Source organism: Tubulanus polymorphus, chromosome 2 (assembly GCF_964204645.1).
Source record: "Tubulanus polymorphus chromosome 2, tnTubPoly1.2, whole genome shotgun sequence".
NCBI classification, from domain to species: Eukaryota; Metazoa; Nemertea; class Palaeonemertea; order Tubulaniformes; family Tubulanidae; genus Tubulanus; species Tubulanus polymorphus.
This window is the reverse complement of record NC_134026.1, coordinates 6343904-6365467: the sequence shown is the minus strand read 5'-3', so window position 1 is coordinate 6365467 and position 21564 is coordinate 6343904. Positions and strand designations below refer to the sequence as shown.

Genomic DNA, 21564 nt, shown 5'->3' with positions numbered 1-21564 from the left:
AAACTCTAAAGAACAAAATCGCTTATTGATTATTTTATTTGATGATGATACGATAACTTAAAACATACACTCAAGTACTCGAGATTCTGGACGGATTCTAAACAGTTTATTATTCATTAGAAACTAGTTTTCTACAGATCACGACTGTTCATGATATTGATTTCTTCTTGTTCACGTTTTTCCGACATCGCGCTCAACAATCGACTGAGGAAATTAGTGAATTCAATTCGAACAGCGTCCGGGTCCTCTTCTAAATTAGTGATGACTGTCGGTATTTTGCTGAAAGCACCGGCTGAAAAATAATCAAAAACAAAATATAAACCAACGATTATAGAGACGTGTGTACCTGCAGAAGTCAGAAGTTGATTTAGAAGTCCTGGCTCCACCTTTCCCATCGAGGTAGTTTTAAAGTGCATAACAATGAAATTTGCAAAAAAGCCCCCCCCTTGCCTCTCACTAAATACGACAGCCTTGATGTTTAACTTGAACAAATTTTGAGGAATTTAACGCTGATGGTTATCGCTACTTACACAAGTAAATATCTGGTTTACTAGCCGGAGCTGAGGGTTTCTGATGAGCGAACACAATACACTGAGTATCACGTAAATCCTGAGCGAAATGTGTGTGCCTAAAAAAAACATGGAAAAAAAGATTATATTTAAAACTCAACAGCAAATGATAATGACTGAGATAAAATAGATCAAGATTCTTACCGTAAACAATAAATCTTTTAAAAACGGCTAAAATATATCGCGTTAGGACATGTTATATAGGCCTATACATGGTGCTGTGAGGAGAGTGAAAGATCAGGGTGTCGATTAGGAGAAATGTTTTGTGTGAGAATAAACTTGGATTAAAAATCCATTTCTGCAGTTGTCAATTAATTTACCTGAAATTTGACCAAATTCTAAAAATGCTTCAACAACCCTGGGATTTTTAACTCACAGGCTATTGCAAAGTGAGTCTTATTGATGTCCTCTGTGGCTCCATATATATAGCAAATCTAACAGTTCTATGATTTTTTTAGCCAGGTTTTATATTTAAAGCATCTTCATTCAGTCCTACGATCAACCGGGTTGGACTATTTTTGGACTTAACTGATGACTATGCAAATCGGCCATGTTCATTCAGGGGACTAGCCTACATCAAAACATCATGACAGTGAAATCTGGTTCTTAGTCAGGAGAATCAGAGCCCACTCTCTCCCTCCTACCAGTGAGACCAACTCCCTACTTAACTACCAGTGAGACCAACTCCCTACTAGGCCTACCAGTGACACTGACCCACTCCTAACCGGTGAGACCAACTCCCTACCACCAGTGACACTGACCCACTCCTAACCGTTGAGACCAACTCCCTACCACCAGTGAGACTGACCCACTCCTAACCGGTGAGACCAACTCTACCTCTAGGGAGACTGACCCCTTCCTACCATTGAGACAGACCCAATCACTGACCAAGTGCAAGAGGTACAGAAACTATGAACATACCACGAGTCTAATTCGCGTTCGTGAGTTCGAACATCAGGATTATAAACGAACACGATAGCGCTGGAATCTTTAGCTACGGCCGGCCAGCACGCTTCGTATCTACAAAAACAAACATCAAACTCACTTTCAGAGGCTGAATCAATATCCGGCTGAAAATTAGTTAAAAACGATCATGATATTCATACCTGCGATCACCACTGACATCCCACAGTTCTATATCACTCCTAGTCATTCTACCATTCACTGTGACGCCGGTGACTTCAAATTCTAAAATCCTATCAATAGAATTGAAAAAACCAGATTATTTAATGAATGTGACGACTCTTCTCAACTTTAACCTGCTTATGGTTTATACCGGTACCAGTTTTAGGGAACAGGCAATTTTGTTTTTATTTTAGGATTAACCGCTACTAATAAGCACTGATTAGGCAGTGAACATAAGCTTTGAACTGATCAAGGCTTTCTCTGACACTGATAGCTACCTGTGTCCATTCATTTCAGGTTCTTTTAAGTCAAGACCTTATCGTCAGGTATGTACGTACTACCACCAACCAAGAAGGCAAAATTGACAGTACCCGCCAACAAGAAGTCGTATCGTATTGACATTGTCATTGTTTATGATTATTTATGACTTTTTATTTTAGGGAGTAGTTCCACCTGATCAATAAATTGTCTATACATTTACCTGACACCGTGAGTAGGTCTATAGTTTCCGCTTGTTGCTTCAAATGCTTCCGATAGGAAATTAGCGATGTAACTTTTACCGCTCTGCAAATATATCAATAAAATTTGAATTGTATTGGCATAACTATATCTCGATATGTTTGAATTGAAGGATGTATTTTGATGTTAATGTGGTTCAACTCACCTCACACGGCCCCAATAACAGAATCTTGGTTTTAGACATTTTCTACGAGACGGTAAAGCCGGGCAGAGCAATAAAATTCAAAATAAAGAGTAGAAATTCCTTTAAACTTTAGTCCGATTTCGGTATTTACTCTCTACCGGATATACACGCCACCTATGGTCTCAATTCAATTCTTTATTGATCCTTACGCTAAACATTACATATAAGATTCCCAAATTCACATGGATTTGAAAAATTTTAAAATGAGCAAATACAAACATAAAAAATACAAGTTACAAATTTCAAGATAAGAAAATACAACATACAATGATAAACACTAAATATCGGATTATGGACTGTAGAGCTGGACGGGCTTTGTTATATAAAATAGCTGGCGACGCCGCGCACTCGAGTAACAACCGGCAGCCAGTTACGGTAACGCGTCACTTCACTCATAGAAACCCCATTAATTAAAGACTCACATGTTGTGCATTCTATCGTCATCGTACCCGCCTTATCTTCCTAAGAGCTTCGAGGATATGATCAGAGAGTTAGAGTTTGGATACAGGTAAAAAGGAAACACCGTCGAATCGCTAAAAAGGCTAAAAGAAGAGAGAGAGATCTGAGGTAAGATTCAAATCCATCATCATCATCGAATACAAATGAAATTTTATTATACAAGGTGGCTTTATTTACGGCGTCGTAAAGCGGTCGTAAATTCTATATTTACGACTGTTTTATATTGATTTTAGGATTATGGTCTAGAGAGGAGAGGATTAGTGTAAAGAGGGTGCGGTTTAGGGTAAGGGTCCGTTTTACCCCCTAGGCCCTAGGGATAGGATTAGGGTAAGGTGAGGCTATATGTAGTTAAAACATTCAACGGGTTTACAGCGAGCTCGGTGGTCTAGTGATATGATGCTGCGCTAGTAATTAACTGGCCCGGGTTCGAATCTCGCTCTGTCCGCTCTATTTTCTCTTACTCTATTCTCCACACTTGCCTTGATTTTTCTAAGTCGCGCACCTTAGTGCGTATGCGCGACGTGTTATAGCCAATCAGAATGAAACCATGTTGTCCGTCTACGGCGTCTTAAAAATAGCCTGAGATTTGTAATTTCCTTGATCAGCTAATTTAAAACATTTGAACTTGGAAATGAATTAATTGTATCATTGACATTGTGAACAAAAGCTGTGATTGAACATTATCACCGTGCATTGATCTGATGCTTCGTTTTTATAGTCCACGGGCTTGTCATTAGCTATATATTAACAAGGATCCAAAATCAAAAAAAAGATAGCAAAAGTAATCCGACCTCCCACACCCATATGGCTGTACCATAGATGAGGCACGTGGGTTCTTTTTTAACTGGATGGGAACTGAATGCGAGTCTACTAAATGATTTGATAATTTTAGCGGGGACTTTTTGCTAAGAAACTTTGTGTCAGTGCGGTATCGTTATCGTGACGTCTTTGACACACGTGGTGATTTTTAGATATTCCTTTGAATTCACCCCTTATTATACCATCATTACACAGTTCTATGCCGACCGATTTTCATAAATAAACCATCATTACAAACCTCTGATTATTGTTCTGATCTTTCTCGTTCGTGCTGAGCTGTTATGTAATTGTATTTCGCATATGAAACAATTTCTTACGGCTTATCAAATTTCAACGATTCGCGCAGAAGGGTATCTATCGTTGTGTTGTTAGGATATTAGTTTTTTTGCGGGCGAGTTTCGCGAGGAAGCGCTTTCGAGTTTGAAAGGAAAGAGGTAGGCCTACTTGAATAATTTGTAGAGGCCATTTTTAGCCACTGGGGCTTCAAACATAGTCTTGAAAGAATAAACTATGGAAAGGTCAGTGTACTGCAGGTAATTTATCTAGGCCTAATTGAATTTGGACGAGTAGATATTGAAAACTGAGCGTAAAATAGTAAAATAACAACTACGTGACTGGTTGTGCCGTGGTTCACGCGAGTTCAAGTCATTACATAGATTATATGGTACGTCGCGCATGAACCGGCCTTCTGCCAGATGGATTTAAAAAATTTTATGCTTAGATCGGTGGTTGCTGAATGATTTCTGTTGATAGATAGTTGAATGATTCGAAGGTCTGACTATTTGAACAAAAAATAAACATGTACGTTGTTACAGTTACATTGTCGTGTAATGTTTGCCAGTTTGGCTTGGTTCCGTTTGAAAGTGCAAAAATAAGCCAAAATCTAGATTTTTTGCAGAGGGGTTTCATTTGGTCATCCCTCCCCGCGCTTCAGGCCTCCTACCACCTGTCAGTGTGTAGATCTTAAGTCTACTTATTTGTCTGGGATTGTGCTTAATCTTTTGGACGCATCCCTCAAAGTCAGGGGCGGATCCAGACCGTATTAGCCGTATTGCCCAATACGGTCTAGAATTTTTAAGTGCCCTTCGAAATTTCACCGGCAATATTTTTGACGGCATTATTTCAGCAACCGCTAATTCCGTGTCCGTAATCCGGGCATAATTATAAAATTAATCAGTATATACTGCTGCCAAGAAAGTGAGGAGAGATAATCATATTTGTAAAGCCTTTAATCATGATAAATTAAAAAGGGCACTTTCCTTTTACAAGGGGCACTCATGCTTTAGATGAGGGCACCTTGTCCTTCCTTGCCTTTTCAGGGAGGGCTAAAGGGGCACTCGTACTTTACAAGAGGGCACTATACGCGGAAAATGTTGAAGAAAAGGGGACTTTTTTGCCTAATTTTTAAAATTTTAGGGGCACTTTTGGTTTGGAAGATGGCACACGACATAAGGATAAATGTGAAGACGAGGCAATTTTTGCCGATTGTTAACAATGAAGGGGCACTTAGCCGTATTCTGTATAATTGTTAAGGGGCACTTTTAAAGATTATAGGGGCACTAGGCAAAGTTGGCGACAACCATTCTTTCATGGGTTCGCCAGCTTCATTTTTTATCCGCATGTGTTGAAATCTTGTCTCGAATTCGTTTATTCTGGATTGCTCTGCTAGCCTCTAGAAGCCCTCTAAAAGCCTTTAAATGGTACCATATTTTCAAAATTTTCTGGGGGTCGGACCCCCCTCTAAGGAATTCACGCCTTCGGCGCTCGCATTGACCTGGATACTGGGTGTGCCCTAAGATCAGAAAAGTGCCCTTAAATTTCCTTCCAATACTGTCTACCCATCCCCTGAAAGTTGTCTAAATATGACAACATTTCTATTGAGGCTGCACAAGTTTCATTGGTTGTCGAATTGAGGTACTTGAATTCGAGGAAATAAATAATAGGGGCGGATCCGGGGCCCTATCTCGCGGGGGTTCCGAATTGTAAAAGGGCACTAACTATTATGGGGGAGTTTCTATGTCAAATCACGGCAAAAAAGGGCACTTAACATCTAACTTGTGGTTTTTAGGGGCACTTACTTCTACGCCAAATGAGGGCACTTTTACATCAAATCCATGGATTTAGGGGCATCTCCTAGGGGTTCAGACAAAGCTTGACGGTATTCCGGAACCATCGGAACCCCCAATCCCCCTGGATCTGCCCCTGGACTTGAGTCCTAAGTTTTCATCAACCTGGTGTTCTACCCAAACCAACAAGTCTATAGTATCATTGACCTAGAAAGGGACAGCTGCAACGCTGACAACAGCAGCAGTTCTACTAAACATACGGTAGTTACACTGGACTGACTGGACCAGCAATAAGAGAGTTCATATTCATTTACATATGTACTGCTATACTGCTATGGTTTTATAGCAATACATAGAGCTTGGAGTAATCATTTGAACTCCAAGGATTAAGTAAATCATAAAGGCCTATTATGAGACCTATGATAGCGTGTTAAGCCTATAATTGATTCAGAATAAAGAGTTGAAATTGAAATATATTAAACACCGGCATCCATATTAATATTGATGAAGCACCTAAACCAGTAAATATGTAATGTAATGCAATTATAAAATTATTCACTGTGCGCTTTAAAGTGTCTACTACAGTAAGCCTATAGTGTGGGTGAGAGCGCGACTGGTACTGAAAATGAATTATTTATGAAGTGTGTATGTTGAATAGAATGTTGAGCCCTTATCGTTAAGTCCGATTATTTCTACTGAAATGTAACTTGATATGAACCGTTCTGCATTGAAAATGCATGTAATTCAGAAATGAATATGTAAATGATTTTGGAGTATCTGAATGTGTGAATAGACTGATGAACAGATTTTACAGCTTCAGCTATTTTCAAATGTGAAATATCCTCAAGGCTGATCATTTCATTTATGGGATCATTCTAGGATGCTCATAAAATGATCCTTTTTTTTTCAAATTTTTCGGAAGACCCCAGAAGCCCCAAACCACCGTAAAAAATGTTTGTACAAGTAGCCCCAGGAAGTTTTGGGGAACCCCTAATCTGAATTGCTCGATATGCGTGGGTCTGACTATAGCTGCATTCACGTTAGGCTTTCAGTACGGTACTAACCGTTCACACTAGGAAATTATTCGAGGCCTATTCGCGGCTTATTCAGTTCTGTACTGAAATACGCGGCGTATTAAGCGCGGAATGCGATTCCGCGCCGAAAACGCGATCTCAGTACGGTACCGAGCTGGCGGCGTATTTTCTGTAGTATGAACGCAGATTCGGCGCTTAGCTAGCCGCGTATTCACATTCTCGTAGTACAAAACACTAAATACACTCTCCTCTATTGGCAATCTGGGTGACTACTATACTGGGCTTACTAAGTGCCGAATTGGACTGGTACTGTGAACGTAAATTGCTGTGTAAGCGCTGTATTTTGGTGAATTCGGCACCAGTGAAGTACGGTACTTCGTAAGCGACGAATCTAGTGTGAACGCGGCTTATTTCACATGTCTAAGGATGACCTTTATATCACACTTAGAAAATTCAAAAGAAGAACATCGAAAGTTGGGATTGGACCTCAAAAACATCAGAGAGTGTAAGCGTAACGCTCTACCAACAGAGCCTCGAAGCCGAACTGTCGGAGTCGCTATAGCCTTACCCTAACCTACCCTATTATAATGCCTAACCTAACTCTAATCCTACACCTTACCCTTACTCTAATCCCAACCCCCAGAACTTTAGGCCCTAACCCTCTGGTCCCTCTAGGCCCTATGTAAATCCAATTGAAAAAGACGCCATTTTCAAAGGTCATCCTGAGCCATGTGAAATAGTCAAACCCGATATGCCTATGGTCCATTCAATTCAATTCAAAGTTTATTTGCATAGAAAAAGTACACCGATACAATCTGTCATAGGCCTACAAAGCTAAAGGGCACTTAACGCTAGCATACAGTATCCCTGTAGTGAACCCAGTTACAAAAGTTTTTCAGATCAAATTTCAAGTGTAGTATACAAAATGTTGGTGTACACGTATATCCTGTTGGTATTTTACATTGGGAGGCAAGATAAATAGATTCTCTTTGACTTTGAGTAAATCAATGCCTCCAGGATTGGCTACCAGTAGATATGATATCCCTACTATTCTGGAGTCGGAGCCACTGTTGTGGTTGCCTAGCAAGCCAATGACTGTATTGAGGCTACGAGCAACTCAATTGTTTCTGAAGCATTGTATTCTTTTATGAATGCCAATTTAATGTATTGAACATTTGACCAAAACTTGAACTTGTGTTTACAAAATGTGTCCGCTATCTTGAAGACTGATATGTATAGCCACATTCACACATTCGTTTACGCCCGAATTCACCAAAATACGGCGCTTACACGAGCCAGTTACATTCACCCGTAGAGTCAGCAATTCGGCATTTAGTAAGCCCAGTATAGTAGTCACTGGATGTGCCCGTAGAGGGTAGTGTAATTAGTGTTGAGTGTATTTCACTACACTACAGCGGATGTAAATACACGGCTAGCCAAGCGCCAAATCTGCGTTCACACATGGACTCTAAGACTTTAGAGTCCATGGTTCATACTACAGAAAATACACGGCCAGCTCGGTACCGTACTGAGATCAGGTTTTCGACGCGGAATCGCATTCCGCGCTTAATAAGCCGCGTATTTCAGTATGGAACTGAATAAGCCGCGAATAGGCTTCGAATAATTTCCAAGTGTGAACACAACTGAAATCCAAATGTGAACGCAGCTTATGTTACGCTTACCTGTAAATAACAGAAAATCTTTGTTTGGCCCCCAGTTTATGAACAGGCTTTGTGTTTTCGTTTTTTATCAAGGAAAGCCGTTGGCGTTATTGCGAGTTTTTATAATACGGGCTCAATTATATTTGTATACGTACCGCAATTGCCTAGCCTCGGAAATATTAAATCAGCAAAAATAACATGCTTTTTCTATAATTGGATTTGTTTCAAAAGGTGTTTTTTTTTTCAACTATCGGAAGGAAATTAAGGTCATCGTACATTTTAGAATGAATTTCATCGGGAGTACTTGACAAATTTTGAGAGGGTTTTGTGTAGGTTCTTCACTCTGTTCTATGCAGTGCTTTACTAGTCTGGGCTGGAGTGTTCAATTGGTTGCCCATTCTAGACATGTAGGGTTCTATAGTGACGAGACTAGTTCTTTCCATGTCTGTCCAGTCCCGGCTATTGGCCTTATAAGTTTCGAAAGAGTCGTTAACCCGTGCCATCGTTAAGATTAAATGTACTATAACTAGTTTTGATATAGAATAATTTACTCTGAGCGCTGTCATTAGTTCTTACCCCCCACCCCACCCGGTATACCTATATTGCTATACATTGACTAATATCGATTGACTGTGTCTATAGCAACACGATCGTTATCCAACAATTAATATACATCGTTAACATAGCTCGGTTGAATGTCTCCGCTGTCCCGGAAAACAGCTTCACAAAATCTGCATGAATTAATTATTCTAACCCTGATACAGACTTGGTGCTGGGTCAACTTTTTAGCATGTGTATAAATCTTCTTCCTTTATAACTGAATTTATTTATTGCCGAGTTTGTGCCTTGTTCCACCCTAATTAGCTTTGTATTGATATAAGTACATTTCATTTTTTTTTTTTTCGATTCATAGAGAACTATCATTCCGACAACCGACTCCGAACAGAGAAAACCAACGCTACTATGGACTTACAAGTGGAGTGTACGTCGTGTCTGAACAACGATGTCGATGAAGTTGACACTAAATCAGGGCTGCAGGAGAAGTCGGATTACGAGCTAATGGTGCTCAGAGAGAATCGCGAACAATGGGGTAAAAAGATCGAGTTTCTGTTGGCGTGTATCGGTTACGCAGTAGGCCTCGGAAACATCTGGAGATTCCCGTATCTTTGCTACAAGAGTGGAGGGGGTGAGTTATTTTTCAATGCATAGTAGTTGATTTTTATTTTAGGATACCGGTTCTGTTAGTTTTGGACCCACAGTTCCGCAGAGTTGTGGGTAAAAAGTTTCCTCTTGCTTCTATTCGTCCTTCAGTGGCGCATAAGACCACGACCCGTTTGTGGGTCGGTAAAGTTTGACTTGAAAATTAGTTCATTTACAGAACTGTGGAACAACTAGATCCTGAACAAGATTCAGAACCTAGGAATTAGAGCTGCGATTATACAAGCATTTTTGGCCCGATCCAAATTTGGCCCCACCAAAGACATCAGACCCGGCCCGAGCTAAATTTTAACACAGGTCAAATTATTGTGCTGGTTCCGGAAGTGACCCACTGTGCTTTGTTTAAGCATTGTTTAGTATTGATTAAGTGGGTTACTTGCGGACGTCCTCTCTTTAATTACACGTGGTCAAATTTGACTCGGCCCTGATGCGGGCCACTTCTGCCTGGGCTAAATCGTCTCCATGTTATCCAGAACCGTAGAACTGGATCCAGAGCTTTATCTACCCTCATAATGAAATCAATTATTCAATTTTTTTAGTCGAGACCTGAACTAGGTCCATTTTCTTATCATATGACGCTTCGCTTGTCATTATCACCGGAGATTTGATATGATAAGTTCAGTAAAATATTTTTCTAATTTTTAGGTGCGTTTTTGATACCCTACTTCATCATGCTTTTTCTATGTGGCATTCCTCTGTTATATATGGAGTTGGCAGTTGGCCAGTACACTAGACGTGGACCAATCGGAGCTCTCACTAAACTCTGTCCCTTGTTTAAAGGTACGTCATCGATCACCATTAAAATGTTGCAGTGTTTCATTCATGTGTCAGTAGAGGCAGCCTGTAGCCTGTGTATAGTGCAGTAAGTCGGCCTGCAGCTTGTCCTCTTGGGTTACTATTAGAGAGAATCATTTCCATGGCGTGCGGGACGCCATAAAACCCCTTACGATAATGTCCATATACATCGATACCTAGTATGCGTAAGGGGCTCTGTGTGAGTCGATGTGCACTACGTCATCAATATTGGCGTTACAAGATAACAAAAACAATTGTGAATTTTGGCATTTGTTTTGTAATCAATTTTTATGATTACATGTGTTATATTATTTTTGATAAATATTTTTGGAGGATGGGCACTACATCATCAATATTGGCGTTACAAGATAACAACTACAATTGTGAATTTTGGCGTTTGTTTTGTAATCAATTTTATAACTACATGTATTATATTATTTTTGATAGATTTTTTTCGAGGATGTGTACTACATCATCAATATAGCGGGGCTAGACTGGTTGCCGATCAATTCTATATTCAATTGTTGATATTATAGTCTATGCGATATATTGTTTATTGTCCACGATCTTCAGCGATATGTGTTGATATACTTTCGAGTTCTCTTGTTTATACCTTCGTTGATGAATTTAGATTTTGACTAAGCGAAGTATTGCGCCACCTGGTGAGTGGTGAATGTCGTCGGTACCTGATGGTCGTTTATTCGTATATTTTAACAGGAGCTGGCGCGGCTACGGTCGTCGTGTCGTTTCTACTCTGCACGTACTACAACGTTATCATCTCGTGGGCGTTCTTCTATCTGTTCAGTTCGTTCCGTTCGGTGTTGCCGTGGGCGACCTGTAACAACGAATGGAACACGGATAAATGTTGGGCGAACTCGCAGCAGAATGGTCATCCAATCTCGGGAAACGTCACCGTTTCATCGTCGGCGAATACGACGTTCAATATGACGTACCCAATCCGACCTAACGGCAGTGTCTCGCCGTCTGAAGAATTCTTCAAGTAATTATTACCTATAATTCTAAAATTACTCTAAGGCAGATTCTGATTGAACAAATTCCAATTTAGCTTCTATCAGGTTTACCGATTATGGTATTCCGGAATAGGTAGAGCGTATTCTGGTCGAAACAAAGGCGCCAGTATTCTAGAGACCGACTGAAACATGTCACCAAATAGTCAACTTTTTCTGTGCAGTAAATCGTTAAGATATCCTATACTGTGCCAGTCGGGAAAGTAACCAATGAATTAATTTAAGTAGCATAATGGGAACACCGTAGAAACTAAGGAATGAAGAATTCAGAATTATTCGGATAAAATTTAAGTACGAAATTTTTCCCTCTCCATATTGCAATTTTATGATTACAGCTATCTTCAGGGCATCAGAAAAACTTTTACATTTTAACCAATAGTTCTATGTATAGCAGAACTTCATCATTACATTGAACTTCAGGACAACAGAAAATATGTTCGCTATATTAAAAGATAGTTCATTGTATTCTAATTGTTCATTGTGATTTCAAATTTGGGATGAAATTCTTAGCTAGTTAGAATGAGGTTCCACTATGTGTAAATAGGGAGAAGTAGCCTTTTTTCTACCCCGCCCCATATCCGAATAGCTCTATTTGTTCTTATTTCCAGTCGTCGAGTTTTAGCCGTTTCCGAGGGTTTGGAATTCCCCGGTGAAATTCGTTGGGAATTGTTGCTGTTGCTGATATTGTGTTGGATACTCGTGTATTTCTGTTTATGGAAAGGCGTTAGGTCGAGTGGCAAGGTAAGTTTGCTCGCACGACAGGTGTATTCGATGTTTATTCTCTTTTCAATGTGTAAAACGTAATACGAGTGATTATTGATATCGGGCGACACGTTTCATAAATGTGAAAATTGAGAATTTTCAGAGAGATGGATGCGAGACAAGTCCTGTTTATATAATGCTTAGCAGTTACGTGCACGAAATTGTATCAGTTATGATACTTTCGTCCGCGAGAAAATCTTTGTATCAATCATAATTGAATAAAATTTCCTTTGAAATATATCATTTGATCAATTGAATCTTGAGACAGTCTGGTTATGTAAGTAGCGTCAATATTCGCGATTACCATATTCGATAGATCATAAGAGCTGGCGCTTCTGGTTTAAAAAACGTTTTACGTCTCGTACGCCTATTTCGTGAACTTGTATCATTTTTATGATAACAGAGCTGCCAACGGTTCCTAGTTTTCAGTAATTGTTACTATTTTATAACGAGATGAAATATCATTTTATTGGAGGTCGTACGTTTGATAACTGATTAATTTAAGAATTTATCTTTCATATTTCAATGAAATTTTATTGAAAAAAAATTCAATTTGTTGCCGATAGCACTTTTCAGAGGTTGGCAGCCCTGTAATAATCAGGTTCTGGTTTTATAGTTGAGTTTCATTGTTAATCCGTGGGTATATTCGATAGACTATGAATCGAAGTAAACTCTATTTATAAAGTTAGTCATGGTTCATAAATCTGACCCCCAGGAATTAACAATTACCAAGAAATAGATCCAGAGAACTTGTCTCTGGTTTTGGCCATTTTTAAGTCAGGCCTGTCTTGTGTCACAATTTTATTATTTTTTCAGAACTTCAACATTTCTTTAGTCATCAGGAGTGGCTCTTAAAGCCTGACCCCGTTCCATTATCTTAATTTGTAAAGAAGCTTAATGTGGGGGACAATGTCATCACCTGACATTGTGTTTGTGTGTACGCATTTATTAGGTTCTTAAAAACGAAGGCCTATTACTATTGATCTTAAAGTAAATCAAATATTTATTCGCTAGTGCACTGGAAAACCAGAAACATTGTGCCATTGTCCATAGGGATCATTCATAAATTACATACGCATAAAATTTGAATTTTTCAACCACCCCTCCCCCTCTGTACACAAAATCGGCCATTTTTTCGTATACATTAAGCATTACAGTAAGCAATTGTACTGACCCCTCCCACCTCCCATAATGACCCCATATAAATATTTTTGGAAAATCACGCAAAAGAACTGATAAAAGCACAAATTGTACGATGTTTTCCAAAAAGATCATGAAAAAGATAATGAAATCACAAATCAAGAATTGTACGTTTTGTTTTTCAGGTTGTTTATTTTACGGCCACGTTTCCGTATATAGTACTGATCATACTGCTAGTTAGAGGCGTCACATTACCGGGTTCTTTAAAGGGTATTATGTTTTTCATCAAACCGAAATGGGAACTTTTGTTGGATGCGAAGGTACGAAATACAACTACAACCATCGACGAAACACCGAGTCTGTGTTGTAAATGTAAAATCCCCGATGAAATATTTGGAAACGGTTTTGAATTCATGTAACTGTTGGAAATCGATAATTTTGTTAAACATTTCAGCCATTCCTAGTATTTGGATTATATATTAACCCTTTCAGTGCGTCTAGACTGCAGTGCGGTGTATAAATCAGTGATAGAGTTTGCTAGTACACCGCACTGCGGTGTATTGATTGAAGAATGGCAGCACCTGTCAAACATAGTTAAATATTAGTAACTAACGATACACCGCGCCGCAGTGTAGACGCACTATAGTGGTATTCCCGTTATTCAACACACTAGGGTGGAATTTTTAAAAATTTTCAAATTATCTCCAGCACTATAGGGTATTGATTAGTCAGCGCTGAAAGGGTTAAGTAGAATGAAGTGAAATCGGTAGATGTTTTATTTTCAGGTTTGGGTAAACGCTGCGGCTCAGAACTTCAATTCAATTGGAATCGCGTTCGGATCTCTGATAGCGATGGCCAGTTATAACAAATTCAACAACAATATATTCCGGTAAGGCTCGAATTGAAACGATCGCGCTGTTTATTTCTATCACGTACAGTTGAATATGAGCTTCGTATTGATCACCGCATGCGTATCATCATTAAACAACTGTGTATGAAATTCTAGTCAATCGAAATTCGATCAACAGCATTTGACCTGATGTTCGTTCATGCCGTCAATGCGTGTATGCATGTATGTATTATGATAAAAGCCTAATTCACTGCACAGTCAGTCAGTCAGTCAGTCAGTCAGTCAGTCAGTCAGTCAGTACTCGAGACCACTTCAATCATTCAGTTCTGCTCGTTGAGAGCTGCTAATTATCGTTCATTATCGAGAGAATTGTGAAAAAGAGCTTCACAACAATAGAAATGGAGACTGCGTTTTAAACATTTCTCGGGTGCTCCATAAACACCAAGACCCAGTTCCATAGTTATCGGTTAAGATTTGATACCTAGGAATTAAAACATCGGATATGAACTGATTTAAACTCTGATGTTGTAGTTGACTGACAACTGTAGAACTGGTCCTTGGTATTTACTATAGCATAAGATATAATCAGTGAATATCGCTAGTGCAGGTATCAATGTGAACGCCCTAGACAGAAATATGATTTATATAATAGTAGAATCCCTTCACATCATAAAAGTACTTCGAAGATCAGTTTTTCAAAGTGTGCCAATAAAATGCCTAATGTATTGTGTTTGTAGTTCATTTTTGATTGAAAATGTCTCGGGTGAAGTGTGCTTAACACGCTTGAAGTGTGGACGATCGCTTGCGAAACTGTGCCGATGAAATTGAATTAATATAATAATCTATATCATGCTAACGTAATTGAATAACGAAAGCGTGTTTTGATACGTCAAACTCGCTTCTATTGTCATATGTTCACTTTACATCAATAACTTAAAAACACCGAGAATTTCAGTAATGTGACGACTTACCAGATGACAACTTTAGTGAGTTCGACTGTTGTATTTCATAGATAGTTGTTTGAAAGAAGTTCATAATATCAAGAGAATCCAGTAATGATAACAAAAAATAATATAAAGTCTGAAAATGTTTCCTTGAGCTAGTAGTTTATTCGACGTTTCGACCATATACTAATAGTCATCTTCAAGAATAACGAGTTACAACAGAAACAGAATTTATTGAATGTACATTTCATTATTTCTGTTATAACTCATTATTCCGAACTTGATATTATTTTTCGTTACTATTTCGGGATTCTCTTTTATTATCAATGGTGAAGAAGTTCATATTTAAATGTATTGTGTGTATGTATTTCTAACTGTAATTAGATGATGATTTATTTGTACACAGAGACGTGATGACCGTCTCATTAATCAACTCGGCTACAAGCATTCTCGCCGGTTTTGTCATTTTCTCCATACTCGGTTACATTGCGGAAAACCAAGGCCAAGAAGTTGTAGATGTTGTCGCCCAAGGTAAACTAATCGTGTGAACGCAAAAACAAACAAACAAACAAAAACGTGAAAAAAGAAATAGTTAAAAAGTTTTGGCTGCGACCACGAGACAGCGTGTCGTACTGGTTCAACTTGTTCAACACTTCTCGATCGTCAATCTTGCACTGATTTTCACGCTCAAATTAGTCTTAATTCTTCGTCTTTCATAAATTCTTCTTTCGGTTGATTACGTATTTTTGGCGTGAGTGGCGGGAAGACTACCGATTGAATTCGTCTAACCGAGGATCAGCGTCCGTTTTTATATCATGGAGTATTTGACGATGGATTGTTGTTTTTATTTTTCTAGGTCCTGGTCTTGTGTTTGTTGTCTACCCGGAAGCGTTCACCACTCTCCCCGTCTCACAGCTATGGGCGACTTTATTCTTCATCATGTTAATCTGTCTGGGCATCGACAGTCAGGTAAAGACAAAATGCGCTTCTCGATAGGTAAAACCTCTCTGAATTTCCGTCTCTAGTTTGTCTCTTGTTTCGTGATAGTTTTGTATGGTTGAAGTCATCTGCACCACTTTACAAGATCAACTTGGGGACAAGGCTAAGAAATATCTGAAGCGTAAGGAGATAGTGGTTCTGATAGTTTGTATTATAGCCTTCCTGCTGGGACTGCCTAATATCACCAATGTAAGTTTTAACCGAAGAATGGAGGCTCGATTTCACGGAAAAGTAACAGCACTAATCGATTTAATTAGTCCATCAATTCAGTTAATTGCGAATCAATTTTTTAACTTCTTTGTGAAACTGGAGTTATCATACATTGTCAACCTATAGAAATAATATTTGTGATTTCAGTAATTCAAAGGAGTTTCTGTCAGTTTTAATCATAATTCAGGACTGCTCGTAAAAAGTTACTCATCATGATATTATATTTATATTTTAGGGAGGAATCTACTTTTTCCAGTTGATTGATTATTTTGCCGCCGGTATTTCTCTCATGTATCTGGCATTTTTTGAAGTCGTAGCTATAACCTGGGTTTACGGTTCGTATGAGACGACGTAGATATCTTTAAACGTTCCCTGTCGTTTGTAAATCGATGTTTAATTCCCATTTTTGTATTTTATGTAGGAGCTAACAAACTGGCTCGCAACGTTAAAGAAATGACGGGAAGAGAACCACAGCTTTTCTTTAAAGTTTGTTGGTATTTCTTTTCACCAGCTTTGATTTTGGTAAGTACCAATTTTAGATATGATGTTGAGGCTTCAGTCCCACAATTCTCAGTTGAGACGCTGAAACTGGATTTAGACACTGAAAATGGATCAAATTTAACCGGTAACTTTCGGATAGAACTTTGTCCTGCAGTTTTTTACATAAAGTATGGAGGTTTTGAATGAATCATTTGAACTCACTTAAGTCGTTGTAGTTGTGACAAACATTCTGTTGACAACTTATCCTTTCGCAACTTTCACTTACGGTAGTTACTTGAATTGCAAAAGCCGATTGAGACTAAAAAAATATAGATGACTCATTAGTTATGTGATGACTTAATCCGATGAAAACTCTAATTCAGGCTATTTGGATATTTGGTTGGGTCCAGTATAAGATGGTTACGTATGGTAAAGGTGACTGGTACACGTATCCGACGTGGGGAGAAGCTCTAGGATGGATGATCGCGGTTTGTTCCATTATTTGTATTCCGGCCGGAGCAATCCATGCTTTCATTCAGTCCAGTGGAAAAACTCTGATTAAGGTGAGCTTACTCTAATTCAACCTACAAATACAATCAACCCCCGATTAACCATCATCTCCACCTAACACCTGGATCTTTCTGAACAGATGCACTGTCATGAATTAGTATTAAGACCGACTTTATAGTCACAACTGTACAACTGACCCCTGTATTTTATCTTGGAACTAATCATAATTAACCCCCTCATATGCCACCATACTCTATATACCACCAAAGTCCTAAATCACCGATGTGGGCGGTATGACAGGGTTCTTACGGGTTTTGGAAAATCTGATTTTTTTTCCAGGCCCTTGAAAAGCTATGATAATTTTGTAATTTTCTCTATTATGGCTATGGAAAAGCAGAAAATGGTATCAAAATAAAGTTATCCTATTTTGAATTTTAGGCCGGCTATATACCTAATTAAATGTCTTCACATTTGATAACAAACTTTATGAAAATGTCAATGGTTTTGATGATAGTTACTTATTTACTTTGAATGGCCCTACATTGCCCCTTAAGGTTGGCAATGTGTAACTTAGGGGCACGATGAATTTATAATGCTGGTGTGGAAAAATCTAGGAATATGAATTTGGGAAACCGGCAAGAACCCTGATATGATGAATTGATTTAGACTACTGATTGTTAGCTGATTTTCATTCTTAAAGAATCAATGTTTGATTGATGAAAATTGAATAGTAATTCGTTCAGCAAATCTGTTCTACTTGGAAAGCAATCTGAACTTATCTTGTTGTTGTTTCAAGGTTCATTTGTTATTGAGCCAATATCACTCGAAAGATAAACAAGAGCTTTTGATAAAGTGGACTACAAAGTTTACAGTATTTAAATGAAGTTCAAAAATTGGGGACTTGATTTAGCCATCTTAATATGTTAATATCTGTTAATATCTTAAGATGTTCAGCTGCTCAAAATAGGGTCTCTAATACAGTAGACTCTATCTTACTCAGTAGCATTAGGAGAGTAAATATCTCACCGAGTTAAAGTATTACCAAATAGATTTGATTAGAATTCACTATTGTATATATTACATATTTTGTATATGTTATAATTTTTAATTAAAAAAAAAAAGTATTAAGATTCACCGATTTTGAGCTGTCAGTAAGTAAGGCCGGAGGAGTCTTCTGTCATAATTATTAGTCAGGTGATTCGTTCATGTGACATTTTTTATTTTCATGTTTTTTCTAGAAATTGAAGAACACAGTTCGTCCGCACCTGTTCGGTATCGAAAAGAACAACGTTCCCAATCTACAACCGAACGATCGTCTGGAACACGTGACGGTAAACGGTGTCGACGCTTTGAAATCGAATCAACTGTTATTGAGTTCGCAGAATGACGACGTCACTACTAAACTGTAACATTATTCGCACCATAAACAGCTATAATTAAAACAGCTGATGATTAGTTTCTCTGCACTTATGGAATCTCTGCACATTTCACCAATTTAAAAAACACGACAGTAATTTAGATATTCTATAGTACCGGTGTGGTATCTACTGATTTTCTAATGGTGGATCCCAATCAGATGTCTCATATTGGGTCTCAATGCTTGATGTTCTAGTGCCCTCCGAAAAATACGGGACTTCCACGATTCTGATTGAAATCGTACTAATTTGAACTCAAAGAGTTAACTCTAACTCACGACTGTGGAACTGAATCCTGAGTTCAGAGTTAACTCGCAACTGTGGAGAGCTATAAAATCTACATGCATTTTCTACTCGATCGAGGAAGCCTAAAGCCCTCAACGTTATGCAACCAACGAATATGGCTTAGATTTTCCAAATTTATTTGCCGTGGGGCAGGACCCCTCCATCCTGTTTTTCATTGACTCTACACCTTATTAGTGGCTCAAATGTGCTCGTTGTAGATCTATTGCCCATTCGTTAGGGATAAATACCCTCGTTCAGCATCTGTTTATGGTGTAGTTTGATCGTCCATGCTATCTGATAGGTAGAGGGTGACATTGAACTGTTTCATGTAACACTATTGTTCAGTCATCTCATGTTTAGTGTTTTGTATGTTAAACATGTATGAAATTACATACAGTGAATGCATGTAACTGATCTCGTTATCGTTTCAAAGTTCACTTTAGTTTCTACCCCAAATACAGATTCATTCCTTCGTCACGGCTCTTTATATCGAGTTATTATTTCTGTGTTGATTTTGATCATGTAAAATGTATATTTTATATCATAGCTATTCTCTCTATTGCGATCAATCTCGCCCTCTGCTTATATGTCGGTGTAGTTATGACGATCATTATGCCGATGACTTATCCACCACTTGGTAAATTGTTTTGTAAATGCGATTTGCGTTGCGACTGAATATTAATGATGACTTCAGTAATAGGACAACTTATCCGATGATGATTTATGCGAGTGTTAGATATTTATTTTAAAATTGTGTGTAAGAATTTAGGTACAACTAATATAATACAAATGATTCATAATACCATGACCGAGTTTTTTTAGAAAGCCAAGTTATTTTTCAAATACTGCTGTAGACAGTACTCTTACTATTGTTATATACGTATATTTATTATATTCGATTGTGTGATAAATCATATGAAATGAATGTAGTTTTCTACGCCTGAGTAAATGAGTCCATCAACAAAAGAAAATTTGAGATTGATTTCGTTTTTGTTGCGAATAAATCTGTGATAACGATGAATAGATCAAGTTTGAGACGCCTTTCTATATGATTAATAACGTAATAATGCGCTGCTAAACATAAGTTTCATATTTTATGTAACCGAAAAAGCTAGTTCTATTAATGTATGGATGCAAACTGAAAAAGCTGTTTGTTGAAACTGTATGAGTTAAAGTAGGACCATATTTTAATTCGATCCAAATTGGATCGGAAGCTAGGCTTGAAAATTCGATTCACGTTTTAGGCGAATCAGAAAAAAATACTAATCGTAGATAAGGTAATGAAGTAATTATTATCAGAACTGTTATTACATGTATCAATTATTTATATGCTAATAGAGATAGTTTTGACAAGCGCTGGGCATGTTTCTTCATAGAAGGGGATGCATCAAGTTCATATCAATGTAGCCATTTGAAGGCTTTCTCTTCATAGTCGAAGAGAGGGGGATGGGGTTTTTGTGTGGCAGTAGTTCTAAAAATAATTATGATACTAATCTATATTCATGTTACTCAATCTTAGCTTACGAGAAAATTGCTGTTAGTTTTGAAATCAATTATGTTTATTTAGACGTAGTTGTAAATCACTATTCGCTGTTTGCACCTAAAACACAATTTTGTAAGTTTTTATTTAAGCATAATAATACGTAAAAATTTCAATGATTGCAAGTACTCTGCATCTCGAGGCCATAGTGTCGAATAGATGTCGAATAGACAATTATCTTTTCTGTTATTCACCTTGTACATAATCAAATGAAACATCATTATGTGCTACATTCATTGCAATCACTAATCACTATGATTGCAATTTTGCGTATTTTTGATACCTGGAGCTAAATACACATGTTACTGCTGTTTCTCCAGCCCTCCGATATGAACAGTCAATTCAATATGCCTTATACAGCAGATTCCTCCTTACTCGGTACCAGTCAACTCAACTCAACTCAAATTCTACTGCAATTTATTTGGAACAGCTTTTTTTTTCCACAGAACCCGGTTCCATGAGTTCCGGTTAGAATTTGCTATTCCCGTTAACGCATAGAAAATTAACCATTTTAAACTGGAGTTGAAACTCAACTGAGAACTGTGCAACTGAGTCCTGATTTTAGAACTCAGTGAAATGTTTACAGCAGGCACTGCAACAAGTCCTAATCCAGAACTCTGTAATATTTACAGCATTCACACCGCTACCGAGTAAGGCGTAGTTTACTGTAGTAACATTCTCAGGTCATGGTCAAAAAAATAATATATTTGATATCTAACATTTTGGAGATATATTTTTGGAGATGAATGATATTGGATTCTTTTTGAATGATTCGTGTTTGGCTATTTGAAATTATGGTAGATAATTATATTGATAGTTATCATTTACTGTGGAAGAAGAATTAGTGCCCACTTATAGTGAGTTATAAAAAATCACCTATTATATCCAAAAACCTTTTTCATTTATCGTATTATGTTGTATTTTTTCTCTTGTACATCTCGTCATCAATAAA

At 38.0% G+C, this 21564-nt stretch overlaps 2 protein-coding genes across 2 annotated transcripts; one reads left to right on the top strand and one right to left on the bottom strand.

Moving 5' to 3' along the window:
- Nucleotides 1–26: 26 nt before the first annotated feature.
- Nucleotides 27–2499, bottom strand: LOC141900097 (intraflagellar transport protein 22 homolog). Its single transcript, XM_074786830.1, has 6 exons — nt 2359–2499; nt 2176–2258; nt 1676–1765; nt 1491–1589; nt 531–628; nt 27–292 (listed from the first exon to the last, which is right to left on the bottom strand). Exons 1-6 carry the CDS (start codon nt 2395–2397, stop codon nt 132–134), a joined length of 570 nt encoding a protein of 189 aa, XP_074642931.1. The 5' UTR covers nt 2398–2499; the 3' UTR covers nt 27–131.
- A 260-nt stretch (nt 2500–2759) lies between these two features.
- LOC141898856 (sodium- and chloride-dependent GABA transporter ine-like) lies at nt 2760–21560 on the top strand. Its single transcript, XM_074784989.1, has 14 exons — nt 2760–2964; nt 9350–9622; nt 10300–10434; nt 11167–11449; nt 12086–12218; nt 13565–13699; nt 14165–14268; nt 15580–15704; nt 16030–16142; nt 16221–16361; nt 16618–16717; nt 16804–16904; nt 17246–17425; nt 18611–21560. The coding sequence occupies exons 2-14, from the start codon at nt 9400–9402 to the stop codon at nt 18779–18781; spliced, it is 1944 nt and encodes a 647-aa protein (XP_074641090.1). The 5' UTR covers nt 2760–2964; nt 9350–9399; the 3' UTR covers nt 18782–21560.
- Nucleotides 21561–21564: the final 4 nt, after the last annotated feature.

Coding starts and splice junctions, on each gene's coding strand:
- LOC141900097 (XM_074786830.1), bottom strand. CDS start 2,397: ATGTCTAAAACCAAGATTCTGTTATTGGGGCCGTGTGAG. Junction 1,590..1,675: donor GATGTCAGTGGTGATCGCAG/GTATGAATATCA, acceptor TTGTTTTTGTAG/ATACGAAGCGTGCTGGCCGG. Junction 629..1,490: donor GAACGCGAATTAGACTCGTG/GTATGTTCATAG, acceptor TGTTTTTTTTAG/GCACACACATTTCGCTCAGG.
- LOC141898856 (XM_074784989.1), top strand. CDS start 9,400: ATGGACTTACAAGTGGAGTGTACGTCGTGTCTGAACAACGATGTCGAT. Junction 9,623..10,299: donor TTGCTACAAGAGTGGAGGGG/GTGAGTTATTTT, acceptor TCTAATTTTTAG/GTGCGTTTTTGATACCCTAC. Junction 17,426..18,610: donor GTGGAAAAACTCTGATTAAG/GTGAGCTTACTC, acceptor TGTTTTTTCTAG/AAATTGAAGAACACAGTTCG.